The 19,204-nt window shown below is 44.7% G+C and overlaps 1 protein-coding gene across 8 annotated transcripts in view; it reads right to left on the minus strand.

Annotated features, from left to right (window-relative positions):
• Nucleotides 1-2,206: 2,206 nt before the first annotated feature.
• Nucleotides 2,207-19,204, minus strand: part of LOC120902089 — a 55,327-nt gene continuing 38,329 nt past the window's right edge. For all 8 annotated transcript variants that reach the window (XM_040310582.1, XM_040310580.1, XM_040310579.1 and 5 more), the window contains exons 6-13: nt 14,586-14,759; nt 11,360-11,519; nt 9,762-9,903; nt 8,592-8,732; nt 6,439-6,606; nt 5,983-6,344; nt 4,881-5,444; nt 2,207-2,749 (exon numbers count right to left, since the gene is read on the minus strand). In XM_040310582.1, the coding sequence (XP_040166516.1) occupies nt 2,290-2,749; nt 4,881-5,444; nt 5,983-6,344; nt 6,439-6,606; nt 8,592-8,732; nt 9,762-9,903; nt 11,360-11,519; nt 14,586-14,759 (2,171 nt within the window). In that variant the 3' untranslated portion in view covers nt 2,207-2,289. The remainder of the gene's footprint in view (nt 2,750-4,880; nt 5,445-5,982; nt 6,345-6,438; nt 6,607-8,591; nt 8,733-9,761; nt 9,904-11,359; nt 11,520-14,585; nt 14,760-19,204) is intronic.

The raw sequence follows: 19,204 nt of genomic DNA on the forward strand, positions 1-19,204 counted from the left end.
ATGCTTCGTTTACTGATATGAATAGTTTAAGCATTACATTTGGATTTTATTTCATATTTTAACAAAGCTTTTCGGCACAGAAACGATACGAACACGCTATTATCCGCAATTAAATTCCGCGTAGTTAAAAGTGTAAATCACCATTCAATTAATATGCTTGCCCTGTTCAGAAAAAAACAGCTGGAAAACGATCAAAGGAATGAACAGGGATCATATTTATTTTTCTCTGTTGATGGCTACAGAAAAAAAGGATTATATTTCATTTCGCATATAAATAAGAGGGAAAATAAATTCCAACTACCCGCTGACAGAACGGCTTTAAAACCGGTCTATAGGTAAGCTGCATTTTACCTTTTATTTATCTGATCGATTAAAATGCACCACACCAAATCTGTGCGAACAAATTATGGCCCACATCGTCGCAATTCAAAGCTTTGATTAAAATAAAATAATCCATTGAGTTCAATGAGTTCAAGGAATATGCCATCAATTTAAATATGTATCCTGGTTTGTCATCGTTTTTAATGAATTACCAATCATTCTGCACATAATTAAGTGTTATTTAGCTTCAAAATCAACTCTTTATTATTAAATACTCTCTCTCTCTCTCTGTCTCCTCCCCCCTCTCTCTCTTTCTCCATTTCAAATTCTTCTCAGCTTTCACACATAAAAACACACACGCAGAACGACATAAAACTAAACAATTGATAAAGGTAGCTTCGATCTGAATTGCACTAATCTCACTCACACATCACTAACACAGTAGATGATAAATAAAACATTTAAACCCATTACAGAAAACAATGAAAAACCAAGAACTGTACACAATATTTATCTACCAATCTGCTCGCTCTGCCCAATACGCTCCCCTACAACACCGATACGCCTTTGATCACTAAATCCTCCGAGCCTTGCCGAATTTGGTAGGAGCTTTTTAGACTACAATTTACCACACAATCGCTCAATTCTTGTCACGTTGTCCTAATTATTCATGCTATATACTGTTTAAACTCTTCTCGAGCGTCTATAAATGGTAATTCCGCTCAAAGCACGGGATTGTCGCAACTGCTTTTGGACAACGAATCCGATTATGGAAAGGAGTTCGCATGCATGCTCCTCGGTGCACCTCGGTGCGTCCAGCTGCGCCACCGTTACGTTCGTTCGTCAAAGTGGGAGTTTGTTCATTATAAATTATTGTTGTGTTTCGAAATAATCACACCACCTAAACGGTGTATCCGGCGCTCTGTTTTCTCTGCCCGCCCAAGGTTTAGTAGCTAATCGTGCAAATTAGTGTGCGAATGATTGTGCGCAGTTGGCAAACAACGCATTAAAAATATGGGGAGCCATATAAAAGGGTCACGTGCGTGACAAGGGAAGCTGAAATTTATTATAATCCATTCGCATCGAGCGCCTTTTGTTCATGTGTACGGCCGCAAGACTAGAAGTGCGCTTACGATCGCGGGCGGGCAAATGCTTAGCAGCGGATGATAATTTATTATAAAAAGCCGTAAAAACCGATTCATTTAAGCGCAAAATAATGTGAAACGTGGCCGCATAAACTGCTTACCGGGCCGTTGCAGTGGGTGGTACAATTTGCAATTTAACTAGCTCGCTCAACAGAACGGAATGCACGTCGCTGGTTTCAATCTGGCTCTCCCATTAACACGTGCCGATGCAGTAGACTGTTGCAGTGGTACAGCAGAACGACCGTTTGATTTGGTGTTTACACACTGAACGCTTTCGATGCGGAGTGCGCACTGATGTTTTAACGATGTTTCTTATTTTTTTAAATCTTTGATACAGTTTGTATGAATAAATAACCGTTTGTTTTGTTTGTTTGTTTTTTTTTTGCGCTCGAAATTTGGTGTGTGCGAATGAAACGGAAACACTGTCGACAAATCACGCGTCGATGACGTTCGATTCCTATCTGTAATTCTAATCGATTGAAGTTCCGTTCAAGTATAGTCGCTTTTAGTACATTAAAACATTTTGGAAGAAAATCGTTTGCTTTCGCTTTGCTCTCTCATTCTCTCTCTCATTCTCTCTCTCTCAATATCTCTCTCTTTCTCTGTCATGGTTTAAGATATTAGATTAGTTACACTATTTTATGGCAAATTTGTTTGCAATTGTTGCTAATCAATTCCCAATTCCGTTCCACACATACACTTAGACTGCAAAAAAAAAACCCACCCGCCCTCCCCTTTCCCTTCCTTGAACTATTCACGAAAACAGTCCCTCCAGCAGGTGCAGCGAGATGCACAGGAAGAACTTGACTATTTTAAACTTTAGTCAAACGGAGGTCGTTATCTGCTCGACCACCTGAATCGGCCGATTCGGGCGGCAGAAGTTGACTCCGCTCGCGGTGGTCCAGTGGCAGTGATTCCAGTGACAGTCGGGCCCACCCGCACCGGGCTGCACACCCAGTCCCTCCGGCACGCTGCGGCTGCGGGACGGATGGTACTGCAGCCCGTTGGCCGGATACGGTGGCAGCTGTTGCTGATGTTGGTGTTGATGATGGTGCGGCGGCTGCTGTTGGTGTTGATGCGGCTGCTGATGGGGATGGTACTGTGGCGGATAGTGATGATTGGCGTGGTGCGGCGTTAACGGTTGCTGTGTGCGCGAGCTCGCGTGAGCCGACGTGTGGCGCGGTGTCTGACCACGGCTCGAGGCGCGAAAACTGTGCTGCCGGTTGAGCGTGTCCCGATGGACGGTGACCGGCGTCGCTAGGGATGGATTGTGCAATTCACACCTAAAATGTGGGGCGTACCAAAAAAAGAAAAGAATGAAGGAAGAAAGAGATAAAGAAACAGAAGTGGCAACGGTTAAAAAGTTTTCCCGAGAAAACGCAAACGTCCGCAAAACGGTGCGATGAAAATTGATTGCCCTTTGCTTTCTTTGCGCTTTGCGTTCGCTTCGTTCCCAACCTGCTGGAAGAAGGTGGAAGGTGTGCTTTAATGGTACAATTTATTAATGCCTTGTTGGCCGATAATTGACGTTGATCTATGGTGGTGCGAGCGTGAGCGTGCCGCTAGCAAACGTGTAACGAGCGGGCCAAATCAAGCGGCCATTACCGGAAAGATTAAAGGCAAAGTGGAGAACGTTAATAACCGATTGTGGCGGTGTCAAAGTGTCACCGAAGTTTGGTGTAACGATTAATCCTCTTAGAGGTTTGTTTTTAAAAGACTTTTTATATCGTGATGCAGGGATGCTTCAAGGACTCTTTATTGAGAATGGGCGTATATCTTGTGTGCTCTTGTGTGACTTTTTCCAACAATTTAATATCGATTAAGGAATGGCAAAACATTTCCACAATACAAATGCTCTAATTGACATGAAGTGAAAACCATATTAACCTTCAACAATAGGCTTAAAAGGGTAAACCATTGGAAAATCAGCAACGAAAAAATCTACAAAGTTTACATAGATAGATAACTATAACTGTAACTGTAATACGAGTTTCAAACATCCGTTTTGTGTATTAATAAGGATATTCATCTTCCTCGAAATGCAATGGAAATTTGTACGATTTGAAGTTGAAAAAGATGTCAATCGTAAAATGAACAAATATCAAGTATAACAGTTTTCTATGTAACTTTTATACACTGTTATAACATATTTCTTCTGCAAAAAAAAATTGCAAACCCAACATAATTAATTGATTCTCTCTGCATCATATAAATCTTCACTTTTTCCCACCAGAAGCTTCCCTCTCGCTACCCTCGCGTACTACACTCTTGCTATAAACGCTCGCAGTTGTTAGACAAGTGTTCTTGGCCGCACCGTCCACACTAAATCTTCCTAATCACAGCAGCAGCAGCAGCAATTCCGAGGAAAACATGCCAAATTACACCGTCACTGAAAGCTAATGCTAAAGCTAAAAGGGCCATCCGAACCGGATGCGGGGTCGGGTTTTAGCAAGCATCACCCCACCCGCATCGTGCGCAAATCCAGTAGGAGGATAATTTGAGTAAATTTATATCCCGGCCTCGTAGCGTCCCTGCGTCCTATTGCCTTACCTATAGCGCACCGGGCGCCCGTGACATAATGGCGAACAAAAGCTGCATTTAACTAAGCGAGCACAATTCGGCGCTAAATGGTAATAGACGTACCGGCACTTAAGAAGGGATGGTCCCAGAAACAGACACCCAAAAGCACCGCTCGCAGATCTGCATTCATAAAAAAACGTGTAGTATTAGCGAAGCTGTGGGGCTTGGGTCAATGGAAAAGTACCCGAAGGAAGCTACCCCTTCTGTTTCGACACAGGTTTTGCAACTGTAGCGACTGACACCTTAGGGATATAGATGCTTTTGATCCTCAAAAAATACAAAGCGCGAACGATCTCAACGGTACACACGATCCCAAGTGAACGGTTGTGCTTGTGATATAGGATATTTTCGCATAATTTCATCTTCATTAGCCTTTCTGGGAAAAGGGGTGAAAAAAGCTGTCCCGTGTCAAACAAGCGACCGTGTTTCTTGCGAAAGTACAACGGGGCCGGCATGCCTTAAAGGCTACGGTTCACTGCAAAAGCAGAACCTTCTGGCGGTGTACTCCGGGGGGTCGCTTTAATCCAACCAGCGTTCAACCGAACGCAGCTAATCCTTTGCGTTTAACGCACGTCGACAGAGAAGCCTTCTTGTGGGTGGTTTTAATTTGCGCTTTTGCGCCACACTGCATGCCCATCCGCTGGAAGTCACATTCCTTTGAAGGGATATTAATGGAATCCCCTAGCAATGGCGGGGGAAATATAAACCTAGCTCCCAGCGACCACCGGGCCAGCATTGCAAATTTGTCATCAAAGATCAGTACACCATCGAGCAACGAACCAGCGCACCCTTTCTAATTGGGTCCAATTAAAACGGGGCTGCAGCAAAACGTACCTGGAGTAGCACCGGCTCGGCGGTGGGTAATCGGCCGCATACCCGGACGCCTGCTGGCAGGTGTGATGTATCGGATCATCGCTGAACATCGGTGTCTGGAACGCGAACGATAGGCTCTTGTGCAGCCGACCGTGCGGTTGACCCGCGCCCTGCCCGCAGAACGGACTGTGGTAGCTGAAGCCAGTACCTCCAGCACTGCCGGTCCCTCCTCCAATCTGCCCGTTGTTGGTCGGATTATCGAGCGATTGACTGTTGCCGAGCAGACGGCCACCTGCGCCAGGGGCGGTAGCGGCCGTCGTCGCCGTAGAGTTCGGTCCAATTCCACCCGACGAGAGATTAAGCCCACCGTTCATGAACTGGCTGGTGGACAGGCAGCGCTGCAGGCTGGGGCCACCGGGATAGCTGCCGGAGCCGTGGCAGCCGTTCGAGAGGTTGGTCGCGTGCGTGTTGCCACTGTACCACTGCTGGGGGTTGTTGTTGTAGCGCTGGGAGGAGAAGCTCCGGTCCAGGATGTGCTGACAGTCGCTCGACGAGGTCGGTGCCGTGCAGCGCGATGTGATGGAACTGTGAAGCAGAGAGTGTGTTTAGTGCAGTAGTACTGTGGGTAAGGAACGCCAGCAATCAAGGGATCTAAGGAATATTCATTTGTTTGATTCATTAGTATCGGGTCTTTGTAGGTATGCTTTATCAGGTTGTTTAATTACCATTAATGGAAATGTGAACAAAATTGTCTATTGTAAGTTGAGAGCTACATCATCGCTTATCATTAACATAGATCTTAGAGCTTAGATCATTTACAAATGGAGCGCTTTGAACTGTCTGTAATTGTTTGCTTATTGCTCGAATTGGAAAAGGCGAAGGTATTAAATGTTTCCAGAACGACAATGATGGTTTTAGAGCTATGTGTTAATACATGTACTGCCTTTTGAACTAACCTTGTTTTGGAGCAATTACAATCGAAGTTTTGAGGAAAAAAAACTACCAGGAATAAGTTTAAATTGATTACAAAACACTGCAAAATCCATTTCAAGATGATCCTGGCATTAGTTATCGACCACAGACATCCCTTTCCTTCCCATTCTATGTAGTGTGAGCAGCTTACCCATTGGTGGAGTACTTCATGTTGCGCCCGTCCGGATACCCGACGAAGAACAGTATGATGGCCGAGATGGCGGCACTGGCCGCACAAATGTAGTAGCCCGCCCGGCCGTACCGGTGGGACGAGTCGTTCAGGAAGGCGCACAGTGGCACCCCGAACAGCACCGGCAGTGATTCGGCTCCCTTGATGAAACCCCACGCCTTGGAGAAGTACTTGCCGCGGATGCGCTCGATCGCAAGCATCTTCAAGGTGTAACGGTAGCCGCCGAGACCGAGCCCGTACGCCCATGCCGAGAAGCAGAGGCCCCGGTAGTCGGCCACGGCCGATAATACTAACAACGATACTGACACTAACGTAACACAGCCCTGTTGAAGGGAGGAGAAAGAAGAAGAGCTAGGTTACAGACAGAAACAAATGGTAAAAGCAATTTAGCGGGGACGATAACGGAACGGAACCTACCTGACAAACATATTGACGTGATATCTGCACCTTCCGGAAGGAGATCTCGAGCGTCTTGTTGATCGACGAACCACTAAACACTATACCTAACGCTATCGACAGTCCGAGAAAGGTTTGCAGCAGCACCAGGTCCTGCATGTCGTACCCTTCGCTGAACCCGTGCAGGGACTAATAGGAGCAAGCAGGAGAGAATAAAAGAGAATCTAGTTGAGCAATGCCATGACCGGGAGAAGCATTAAAAATGCATGATTGCCACTGGTTGCTACGGCATGGAAAGCGAACGAAATGAAGTAAATCTTCTCCACTTTTGCAATGGCGATACGATTAGATTCCTTCTGTTGCGGGAACCACACGTATAGATGGATGTTTTCAATAAATAAGAGCATTAGTGTTCCGGTGTTTCGGTTGGCAATTTTTCCACCATTAGTGGTTCGTAACCGCGGTTGCATCGGCTTATCTACTTCATTGCAGAATCGTGTATCGCATATCGGTGGCTAGCAAAATCCACCGTGCACGCAAGTAACTGGATCGATTTAAAGAGGATTTAATGTAAACGAACGATGTCCCCTTCCATTCGAGAGGAGCAAGGGTTTGAAATATGTTACTAATCTAATCCCGATCCTCCCCCCCCCATGGAAACGACAACATTCCAACACATCCACAACGAAACTCAACTCCCAAAAGGGTGCCCTTAGTTACTTAGTTGTTGGCAGCGTGTGAGCGAATTCCCGCATCAAGCGTATAGCAACCAATACACGTGCGCGTGTGTTTCGAGTTGTGTCATGATCCGGTGGTTGGTTGGGCTAGAGACTAACCGCAAATGCTCTTATTGCAGCGCAAATTGATTCGCAGGGTTTTGAAAATTGGAAAACACACCCACTAACCACTGCTGCAGCGTGTTCGCGGTGCCGCGGGTTTTTTTGTTTGCTTTCATTTCAGCTGTTATGCGATTGCACGATTCCGCGTGAACCACTATCGCTTTTAAAACAATGCGTTCAATTTCGGGCCACCGTGCGGATGAAGCGATGCGTGACAGTTTGAGTTAAATTCAATTTTGCACTGGAACCGTTTTGTGCGCTAGCTGATTTGATTAGCGAAGCCAATGGTACAGCCCCAAGGGCTAACTAATCGAATTGGTAAAATGATTCGATTCGAATTGGGATGAGTTTTTGGGTAGCTAATAATCACTTAAACTGCGCACGTGATGAACGGTATTGAAGTGCGTTTTAGTTGGTCTAATTGTATTTCACTTCTCGTCGGTTGTTAATAAGCGCCTGAAGGTATGCAAACTGGTGTTGCAATTGTTTGTTTTAAAATTTTGAAATTAAAATTACACCTTTATTTCTAGACGAGGAACGGCTTGTGATGTTTTAAGGATGAAAAGAGTTCAAGAAGTCAATTAACTGTTTATATTGAATAAACAAATGCGGAAAATACCAACTAGTAAAGAAATGCCGCTGGACAGGCGCCTTAAATTGGCAACATAAGTAAGCATGTGCTTAAAATATTGTTAATTAATACATCAATTTGTGCTTTTCTTATTCTGCGTCCACAATTTAGAATGTGCGAAGTACGAAACATTCCATATCAGAGCAGTTTTACCAAAACTGTATTGTTCCACTCCTTTAAAGCCATAATATCTTCTAGCACAAGGGAAAGGATTTTTTTTTGCATCAGCATACTTGTTGCTTTCGAGTTGATTCACCTTTCTAAAAGAAAGCCTGACAATATCGTTTACAAAAACCCTTCCTCAACAGACGTTTGTAAGCCTTCACAAATAAACATTTTCCACCCTTCGTTGATAGAAACCCATTTGCTGCCTGGATGTTTCTGGATGATGAGAAAAAGAAAACCCGTTTTTTCCTCAATTTATGTGGGCGAAATCAATTTCCTTCCTATTTTTGTGGAAGCCAGAATAAACCCGATTGGCCCCCGGTGGGACGTTTCCGTTGCAAGCTATCCAAAACGATACTTCCTGTGTGGAGTTTTAGCTACCAGTGCTAGCATAAACACAAATCCAAGGCCAATGTGGAGGCGGGAATTTAGGTGCATTAGTTTGCCTTTAGCCCGCCGGGCGGGCGGATTGTTTCTATTTTGTGTTTCTCCAGCTGTGGTAGTGTGCCCACATCCGGCTTCGTAGTTGTGTAACTTACCAGGAAAAATATCGGCGAATAGATGCCGAGCGCGGCTACCGATGCCGAGATGGACAGCATCCGCACCGAGGACGATTTGAGGGGCGTGAAGTCAAGGAACGGTGGCTTCGGTGTGCGAACGTGCGTTTTCTTTTCCTTCACCTGCAATCGTAAGAATAGCGTGTAGAGAGGGCCCACTCAAAAACGCATTACTTGGTGAGCAGGAAATGTAAAAAAAGGACGCATGGACGATTTATGAAACAATGCGATGATTGAAAGGTTTATTAAACTGTACGAAGGAAGAGTGTCTAATACAGCCTTGGTAGAATCGAAGCAATAAGGAAGATATTTAATGAAACTACTAGTATCGATCGATTGTTTTCAGCAGATCTGTTCTTCAATAGAACTTTTAACACAACGCTCATTCATTAAGCTGTCAATCTGGCTCATATTGAACAGACAGATGATGAATTGAATTTTAACTTTTTTCTAGACGTAAATTGCTTCTACTGGGAATAGAAATGAGCTTTTCTGAACTTTTCTGAAAACCCCTAAGACTAGGAAATAGAAAAAAGATATACACACATATACAAGTAAAAGTTTCAATTTATCCTGAAGAATGAACATCCGTTTTGATTCTAACTCAATCGAGCAATATTTCAAGAAAACTATTTTATTAACTAAATCCAATGCTCAAAGCTTCTCGAAGAAGTTAGCCAACCCTCAATGCGGCCAGCTGCGTTGGCCGTTGCGTCATGTGACGGCAGCGATCATATTTCTATTGCGAGTTGATTGGCCTCTTTTAGCACCGATTAGAGCGTCGGAAACTTGATACCTTTTACTTGCCAAGCCAGGCCCAAAATTTCTTGGAACACAGATTCAATCTCTTTCTTCAATAAACTTCCACCCGGTGTGGCCATTTCCAATCTCGAGGTTTACTTTTTTCCTCTGCTCCCTTCCAGCGTGATATCAATGTATTTTACTTTGTGGGCAGTGTGTGTGTGAGAGAGAGTGAGTGAGTTAGTGAATGGATGGTGCTTAGACAACGCTAACGGATGTGTTGAAGTTGAAAAGCCTTTTCGGGCAGCAGACTGGCATGTGCCGGAAGTGCGAATAAAGCAACAATCTGCATAGTGCTCGTGCTCGTGTTGTGGGTGGGTTGAGTGGTGTTTGTGTGTGTATGTGATTTACCTTTTTCCTTTGGTTTTTCAAGTGTAGTATCGCACGCCGTTGCGGATGATAGAGTGAGGCCGGCCGGTAGAGCAGTCCCATGAAGAAGCTGAACGAAACCAGACCGGTGACCGCTTGCAGCCCCAGGCGCCAGCCCATTTTCCTGCAAAAAGTGTATCCGTGTGTGTGTGTGTGTGTGGGAGAGAAAAAGATAGAGATATATATAGAGAGAGATGTATATAGAGAAAATGAAAGTGAATGACAGCGTTCTTTGGAAGGTCGGAAATGGATGCTGGCCAGTGTTGGAGCGCAGAAGCAATCGCCCGAAGGTGCCAGAACACTTGATTGATGCAAATTATTCCGAGTGACTGTGTGTTAGTGACTCCGTGCTGGAATGGAATGCAAGAAGCGAATAAAAGCCCGCACAAGAACCCTTTTTCTGTAGGTAGTTTTTGTTGGAACTTCGGATTAAGGGGGCAGGACAGACCTATCCGTGATGGATAGTGCCGGATTGAAACAAACAAATCACGTGAAAAAAGGGCATTCTCAGGGTAAATGTTTACGGCACACTATGCCGAGTTGTTTATCGTTTGCATTAAGATTGAATCAATCCTGCAGAAGGATATTCGCCGATTCGAGTCCCCGGCCTCAGTTCAAATGCGCTGTGTAAACCCTCTGCCTGGATCAGCATAACTGACTGCCTGCAATTAATCGTATCGTTGCTATTTTCCACTGAATACAAACTCAATTTTGCTTATGTATTATATTCCGTTTGAAACAAACACACACACACATAGGAAACTCAAAAAGCACAAGGCTCAACAAACGACTTCATCACTGGGAAGCCTGCTGTAATACCGGTAACGATGGTGTATGTCTGCTGCGGAAATGATAATGAATTTCCGTCTCTCGAAGAGCACGCTCTTTTTTCTATTTTTTCCCCGCCGGAACCACCAGCACACCGGTATAAGGGTTTTTGTTTTCCTTTTATTAATCACGGAAGAAGAGCCGTGCCGACGTGTGTATCATTGTGTTGATTAAAGCTACTGCGGCCTCGGTCAGTAAGTCGTTGCGTGAAGACATGGCATGGGAATATGGAACGCATGGAACGGTCCCGGTACGGCCAGTATGGACCGTACCGACGGCAGACCATTGAATGAAGCTTACTGAATGAAGTTGCTTCTCGGTTGTGATGCTTATTTTTGTCCGGTCGCAACAGTAACGTGGTCATGCAAGAAGCTTTCCCTGTGAACGATAAAACGGGGACCAGACGATCGAACGAAAAGCGAGAAAGAACCTTGGAAAGCTTTACAGAATGAGGGTAGTTTTTCTCCCTTGTTTATCGTACTTTGATTAAGTAATAGCAATAAATAGAGAGCTCGAGTGTTTCTCATTTCTCCTTTTTGCGTGTTGTTCTAAGCTTGCTTAACAATTTTCCAGTCAATCCTCTTCCAAGAACCAATAAACTGAAATACGTAAAACCTAATGAACTTTTATTGAAAAAAAGTCTGCAAAACTAAAAGATAGATAACGATTACTCTGCTACTATTTTGCCTTCCTTTTGCCTTACTCCATTGTTTTCCAGACCCATTCGTAGTTGAAATTGATTTCCTACTTACCCGACGCCTTCCTTCAGGATGACGGAGAACAGTGCCACACCGACACCCTCACCGGACATGGTGATCATTTCGACAAATTGTCTCCGCCGTTTGAAATAATGGCCCAGCATAACGGCGGCCGACTCCCGTACCATGGCCGATCCGATGCCTACGATGACGCCTGCGAGTGTGTGTGTGTGTGTGAGAGTGGAGGACGACGATGTCGATAGTGTGATGAGATGTCGGTTGACGAACGACAATGACGATCCCAGTAGGACGATGGAAAGAAAGCAAAAACATTACGGAGCAGTTATTAGTAGTGAGCTGGTAAGGACACCAGACCCAACCGATGGGATGGTGATAGTTGCGGTGGCTTGTGGCAGTTTTGGTGGTAAGGTGAGTGCGTTCGGGCGAGCTAGTGCCAGCAGCAGTCTTCTGCCAAGGTCCCCGGGCCCGGTGGAATTGAGGTAACAATGTCGACCAAGAACGAAAGCCCGACCGTGTGCCGGGTGGTCGTTGCTAGTGCGAGAAGAAGCAGCAAAAAAGCCCTCCCTCCATGGGCATTGAATTCCATGGTCAACGAGATGGAACCGCACCGGCACCGGAAAGTATCTGGGTTAATCGTACGCTGCCCATTCTTTCGGGTTGGGTGCCATTTTCTCCCCACTGCCACGAGCCGGAGTCCCCCGAAACTCGGTCACTAGAATGAAGCGAACCGGAGCAGGGCAGACGACGAAATGTAAGTGGACGATGTCGGGCGCTCGCTGGTATCCTTTCGCAACCCCGGGCAAGCAAGGGGGCAGGAAACACGTGGCGTAGTTGTGGCACAAAAACATGAAGAAACATAATCCATAACAAGGCCCACTCGTTTGAAATTGGTATGGTGTGGCGCATTATTCCACTGGCCTTACATTCCGCTGGTCTCAGGACACGGTCATCCGACCTTAAGCGGGGCCGGTGCCGAAGATAGTGTGTCTTAGCTCAAAAACAGTACGCCTGGGCCTGGGTCTGCTGTATGCCGTAACGCAATAAAGCAAATCGATCCCGGCCGAGCTACCCCGGTATGCGCGGAAGGCGAGGAAAATATAAACTCCCACGAACTACCGTTGGGTGCGGCTCGCTGCAAAACGGATGAACCAACGATAGTGGGCGGACGAGGGTCTATAAAGCTTACGCAATTGAGTGTAGCTTTGCTTTTTTGTTGGAAGGGCTGTTGTTTGAAACGGCACTGCAGGAAGGAAGTGCTCTGCGTATTTTATGCTGCATAAAGGTAGCAGACAGGTGGCAACAGCACTCGAAGTGACCATAATTTCTGCTCGAAAAGCAGCTCAAAAAAGGGGCGCTTTATCGGGGTATGGGGTATGGTGCAGTGGGGTTGGTAAAATGGGATGCCTTTGTAAATGTAACACTGGCTCACAAGGGGATAAAGCGGGCTGTAAATGGAGTGCTCTGTGCAATATTCGACAATGGATTGCCGAATAAATGGGTTGACTTGCAGAACAAAAACAAAAAAAAAAACATTCCCCATAAAGCTCACACCTTTGCATACAGGAAAATAGACAACGTTTTGTTACTGGACAGGACCAACATGAATCTAGAGCCAACCAAGATTTAGAACGCAAGGCTTTCGAAACGGCGTTCGATAAGTCAGATAGTAATGGGCAGTATGAGAGATGAATGGGTAGACATATGTTCGAATACTTGAACAGGGGGTTGAAGATAAAGGTGTCGAATGATGTATTGAGTTGTGTCTTGTTTCGGAAATGGACCATAACTACTTCATTGCATAGAGAGAGAGAGTGCAAGAGCAACCAATACAATTAAGAGACTTTGCAAGAGCTTTTTCGGATACAGTTGTCATTCGATACCAATAAATCAGTTCAATATCTCACGAACACTATGTACGCAGAACACTCATGGGATGCCTCCTGGCACTCTGCCACTCATCCCAATACTAACGATACAAAGCGCCTAAAAGTATGCTTAAATTAATCAATACAGTTTTAGGGGTAACTGTATTCTAATATGAAGTAGAATGTAACGCCTAAAGGTATGCAGCAGTTATACTGTTGAATACTGAAAACGATTTAAATCGAACAAATCGATAGGATAGGTTAAATAAACTTTAAAAAATTAGTTACTTTAAAGTTCTTACCATAGTTTAGCGATGAATTGAATATTGAATTAATTAAGATTGAACATCTAGTTTACCATTTAGTTCACCTATAAGAAAATTTATTTTTCTCTGTTATTTTACGAGTGCACTCAGTATCAGGAAAAGCGATCTACACCTAAATGTATGCAATCATAACCACGTGTCGCATGCTAGCACAACCACGAACTGCTCGTTACCATTTAATTACTCAAAACACCATATTTGTTCCCGTGTTGGAATATTTATCATTGCACACCGCACTGTACACTCACACAGTTACATACATACCGCAGGACATTCGGGTGTTGCCGGGAGCACGGGACAGTTGACTGTTAATTTTTGCCCCTCGGAAGCAAAAATACTCCAAAACCACGGTGTTGGTAAAAATCATTACCGTGTGGTATGTACGTTGGATGAATAATTGAAACGCACAACACAAACACACACACACACTTGGTCCATGCATATTCATGCTGTTATTCAAACCAGGACACTCCAAAGAGGTGTCTACGGAACTGCACAACCGACCACAAATGGGATAGTAGCCAAACCACTACCACCATCACCATCGGCCGTGTTTTGTGGGCAGAATGCCAAACCCGGCCGGCGAACACTTGAGGCAGGCTGAGACGTCTACGCGAGCGGAAATAAAAAGGGGATAACTGGCTTCGGAAAACAATAACATAAGCTTCTGATAGGAAGCACTGCTTTTCGGTGGCTGGCTCCAAGTTCGGCAAGTAGACAGAGATGGGGGTGCTGCTTCTCCTTCCAAGAGCTAATATCGTGTCTTTTTTTTTTGCGCGTTCAACGTTTTCCGCCAACCTACTTGTGAGCTTCATCTTGCAGGTCGTCTTTTGGCTGTTGTGTGTAGATGTTGTTGCTTCCAAACCGTTCCTAGTATCATGCCATGAAAAACATTCTTTATCGGTGTGTTGTCTTGCGGCGACATTGGACAGAGCATAACAGCTCATAAACATGCAAATAAAACATCCTTATCCTTACCACCACCTACACCCACTTGACGCAAAGGTAGAAACCCGTGTCGCAGAAGTGCTTCGAGCGATGCCTTCCCCGCCCCGTCAGTGTACTTACCGTAGCTGAACGCTACCTGGTGCAGCTGGGTGGCGAACGAGGTGAACAGTATGCCCAGCGCCAGCACCAGCCCCCCAAGGACGGCCGTCAGGCGGGTGGATTTGCGACGGCACAGCGCCACCACGATCGTGGCGGAGAACAGCGACATGGCCCAGCTGGCCGGACCGAGCCAACCTGCAACGAAAGGAAAGTAGCCGGAAATGGGAGGCGTTTGGAGGCGTAAATAAGAATCCGTAATAGAATTATGAATCATGTTGCCTTAGGGGAGGATGAGGATGGATGTGGGAACAAAGGCTAGGAAGGGAACGAACAAGGAATGCGATCACGAGCGCTTTAGGAGATTTGGCAAAATTGAAATTATGAAATGGAAAGCCCATCTTCTTGATAACGCATTGTGGGACACCCTCGCACACGTCGTCGTTCATTTCGGGGTTGTGTTTCTGGGCGGGTGGGTGATACGCGTGGGACATCGAGTGTCCTCTTGTGTCGGGACACAGCCCATAACCGAAATTGTGTAGCGGATCACGTAGCAGTAGCTCGCTCCGACGACGAATTCTGAGGCTGCACCGTTGGACCAAGTGGTGCTTTCAATATGAATTTATATTTATTTATTTATTCGTCGCTTTCCTTTTCCGGTGACAAGGACTAAAACCAACACCACCAGCACCACCACCGGAACATGGCAAAATGGATTCATCTAATTCATGGGCTGAGTTATGGAGCCACTTAGCAGGCAGGAAGCCTGCAGGAGGAAGGATCGGCACAGCTTTCGCACCAACACCAAGAGGTAGCAGCATTTGGTGCCATTATTTATTTGCATAAATTTTCAACTAACTAGCCCCGAAGAAGCTGAAGCCTGGTGCGTGACTGTGTGCAGAAAGTGGTTAACAGTTTATCTTGGACGCGTAGGGGACAATTTATGGGCCCGCAGTTGGCAGCATTCGGCATCGGTGGGCGTTTGTGGTTGTGAAACGATGACGATTTGTGATTTCTTTTCAGCCCTCACGTAGACACCACGTTGACAGGAGGGAGGGCAGTGTTGAATGAGACGTGTGTGGTGCGGTTGAATGAGGCTTTCTGATGCTTCGGTGAGCAAATGTTTACGCAGCTAAACGACGGCCACGAACCACGATAGGGAATGGGAGTTGTTTGAGCTTTTGGTGTCGCTAAAGCAAGTGTTGCCGGTAGGGCAACCATCGATGAAAGAGACATTAGCAAATTCGATTGATCGAAGCATTAGTGTACTTGTGCAAATTACGTGAATTAATAGGTAATGTACACAGCAAATTAATCCTGCTTCAGTAAAGTTTTGTACTGAAACAATAATGAAACAGTAATAAAAATTTTTGCTGGTTTTCACCATAAATGTCATGGTTCTACTGATTTTCAGTAAAACTATTTACTGAATGCATTTAAGTAAAACTGAAAATCAGTAAAATCAGTGTCAAATTAGTCGTTTTGAATAAGTCGATTATTAGTCAGGCTACGACTAATAAATTTCAGGTGAAATTTCGGCTTGCAGGATTAATTTGAAATAATTTGCAATGGTGTTGGTGTTTAAAATCTTTGCTACAATTTACTGTACTTGTGAAAATGTCATGGTGTCTTTGAGCGCTTACTGATCCATCAAAACTTGTTGCGTCAAAAAACAGTATAAGCGCTGTATGAAATAACATAAAACCTTGATGAATATAATTGAGGAACTGGCAATCTCTGCGCATAAATAAAAAACTAAATTTAAAAGAATTACTTTAATAATTTCGTCATTATTCTATCGCTTGAAAACTCACGAGCTGTCATTTTGGTGAGTACCGAACATTACTGAATGATTCAGTAAACATTCTTTTTACTGAAAGGATTACTGAACCTTCAGGTCAAAACTCTACAGTAAAATTTACTGAACTTCAGTAAAAAAAAGTTTCTGAGTAGGCTTGCATTTTGAACACTATCATTAGGAATTTACGGTTTTATGACGAATTAAATATTTTTTAATGTAACACATTTAAAGAGCACTACATTGTTATTTGAACAATACATTGAAACAAAAAAAAGATTTTAACAATGAATCCATTGTATTAGTATTCACGCGAATCCAATCGAATCACACCATTTCAGCGAAAAGCTTACAGCGATACATGATTCATTATTATCTCGAGCACTTGTATGTACGGTTGTACGCTGCTGGAGCTGTTGTTGGTAGGCGAACAAAACAATTCTACCATTCGTAATTATGAACATGATTTACCCGATTCGGGCATAACTACGAACAACTTCTCTTGTGTTTCTGGATACGGTTTTACAAATGTTGCACAAAATGCTTCGCTTGCGAACACATTCCGCGTGCTACATTCCTTTTTGGATAGCTTGATTTCAAATATGCCAATTCTGTAATGCACTTTGCATACCTGTTGGCGCTTTGTGTTTAACTTTTCAATAGGTGGCGAAGTGCAGTTTAATTTGAATTCTTCGAAATCTTTAGGGAAGATTATTGATGCAAACAGACCCTTAATCATTGATGGCTTTAATTTGTCTGTAGCATATATTTGAAACATAATTTTCATAAGCAAGCAGCATGCTATCGCTTGTACAGCGCAAACAAAGAAGCAATTTTTTCACCCAAAAGCCCTACAAAGCCCACGTGATGTGTGCGGGCGATAGTAGCTTTATAGTTGAAATGAAAAGACTCAACTACACAACCGCTGAATTGGCTTCAAAATGTCGTGAAATACATTCATAACCACAATAGATCATAGTGAGTGCCACCCAACAGCACAAAAAAGAAGCAACCGTACACGCTGAGGCCGTTTGAAACAAAAGTAGAACACAGCACGTATTTACATCAGACGTTTCCAGTGTAGGAGCAGCACGGGGGAGAATGAAAGAAAAGAACACAAATAATAATCCCACGGTACGAGAAACGACGCAACAGCGCAGAGGGCACACATTATGTTCCCGCTTAGTAGCTACCAACAACCTGAACCCGTTGCGATGGCAAATGTTGCACTCCACACTTAATGTGCCCAGCCGTCTTCCGTCAACCCACTCGGGCCAATTTCCGTACGGCAACAATGTAGCATGTGTATGTGTGCAACAAATGGGGCCTGGCAATGGCAACATCAATGCAGCGCAGTGTGCGCTGTGACCGCGATCCGAACCTTTCGCTCCTTTCGCGTTCAACGCCAATGGGATATTCATTTCAAGAAAACGACCCACTAAGCGCACACTCAGAAAAAGGTTACCCGGTTGCAACGGCAGCACAGCAGCATACGGTGCACAGCGGGACATGGATCGTCAGCACACACAGCGCAGCCGGGGCTTAGCTTGGCACCGCACACAACGTGTTTGTTAGCGCTAGCGTCTCAAACATGCATCGCACGCCAGCGCATAGAACCCATAATTCTCACCCTTAACGTAGTGTGTGTATGTCTGTGTGTGTGGGTGTGTGTGTGTGTGTGTGTGTGTGTGTGGCTCCCGTTGTTGTTGTGGCTAAGCTTTAACCTCGGTATTTATGGGATCAAATGCCAGAACGCCACGGGCTGTGCTGCTCCCATCGAGCGAGTTGGGGTGAGAAAATTGACAAGAAAAATCCTGTTTTTGACTCCCGCTGGTAAAGGAACGGGTACCGTGGTAGTAAAACAACATTAGGAACGATCGAGCGCTTGAAAAGCATGGCGTGCACCGGTTAGCTTCTTGGCTTGCATCGTTGCACCGTATCCGGTCGGGGCGCTTTCATCTTTCCTCTCGGGAGGCGATACAGCTTGTTGATTTGTAACGTGTAAGTTACCGTGACGAGTGTAAGACGGGGACGAACGCCATCGTAAGCTTTCTGGGAAATTCGAGCGATTGTTTGGACAGACTCTTTGCCAGCAACCAATAAAGCTAATGTGGGAGAGCATTTTGTCAAGCTGTCTTATGAGTCTTATGAGCATCGGCAGCGCTTCTTTTTCCAGATTTGAAGATTTGTAGAGTAACATTTTTCCTGGTAATGCTGTATTTCTTGGTGGACTGTACATTGCATGCATGTTAAATAATGTTGTTTATGTTAGGTTTTTATTATTTAAGTTAAGTTATTAAGTTATTTAAATAGTAAGAGGTATATCCCGCCGTTTAGTATATCATGGAATTGATTTTGAAGTCATTAAAAGTCATTAGCTCATAAAAACACTTAACATAAACCACACGACCGTTGGCATTCAAATGCGATGAATAATAATGGCGTCTTGATTGTTTAATTAAGCAGATTCAGCGAATTGATTTATCACGCTCCAAGAACTGCCAAGAAGTCAAGTGTTCCAAGACGTTTAAGCCACCATCGATCTCAAGTGACTCGCAGTACCATTTGATACCGCTCCAACCGGCTCTAATGGAAATGAGACACTGTAAAACACCATTCATCATTAGCGCGATAGAAAGGCTAACAAAGAAAATGCGCACCCCCACTTCTACCACACTACTACTACTCCTGCCGTTTGTGGTGGTAAAATTAACGCACCTCGTCAGCAGCACTAAACCTACTCGAGCTGCCAAATGCGGTCGCTCGTCCTATTATCGATATCGAACGATGGGGCGTTATCCACTTTCCAATTCCAGCAGCATGTCAGAATCGAATTTTGAATCCC

Source organism: Anopheles arabiensis, chromosome 3 (assembly GCF_016920715.1).
Source record: "Anopheles arabiensis isolate DONGOLA chromosome 3, AaraD3, whole genome shotgun sequence".
Lineage (NCBI taxonomy): Eukaryota > Metazoa > Arthropoda > Insecta > Diptera > Culicidae > Anopheles > Anopheles arabiensis.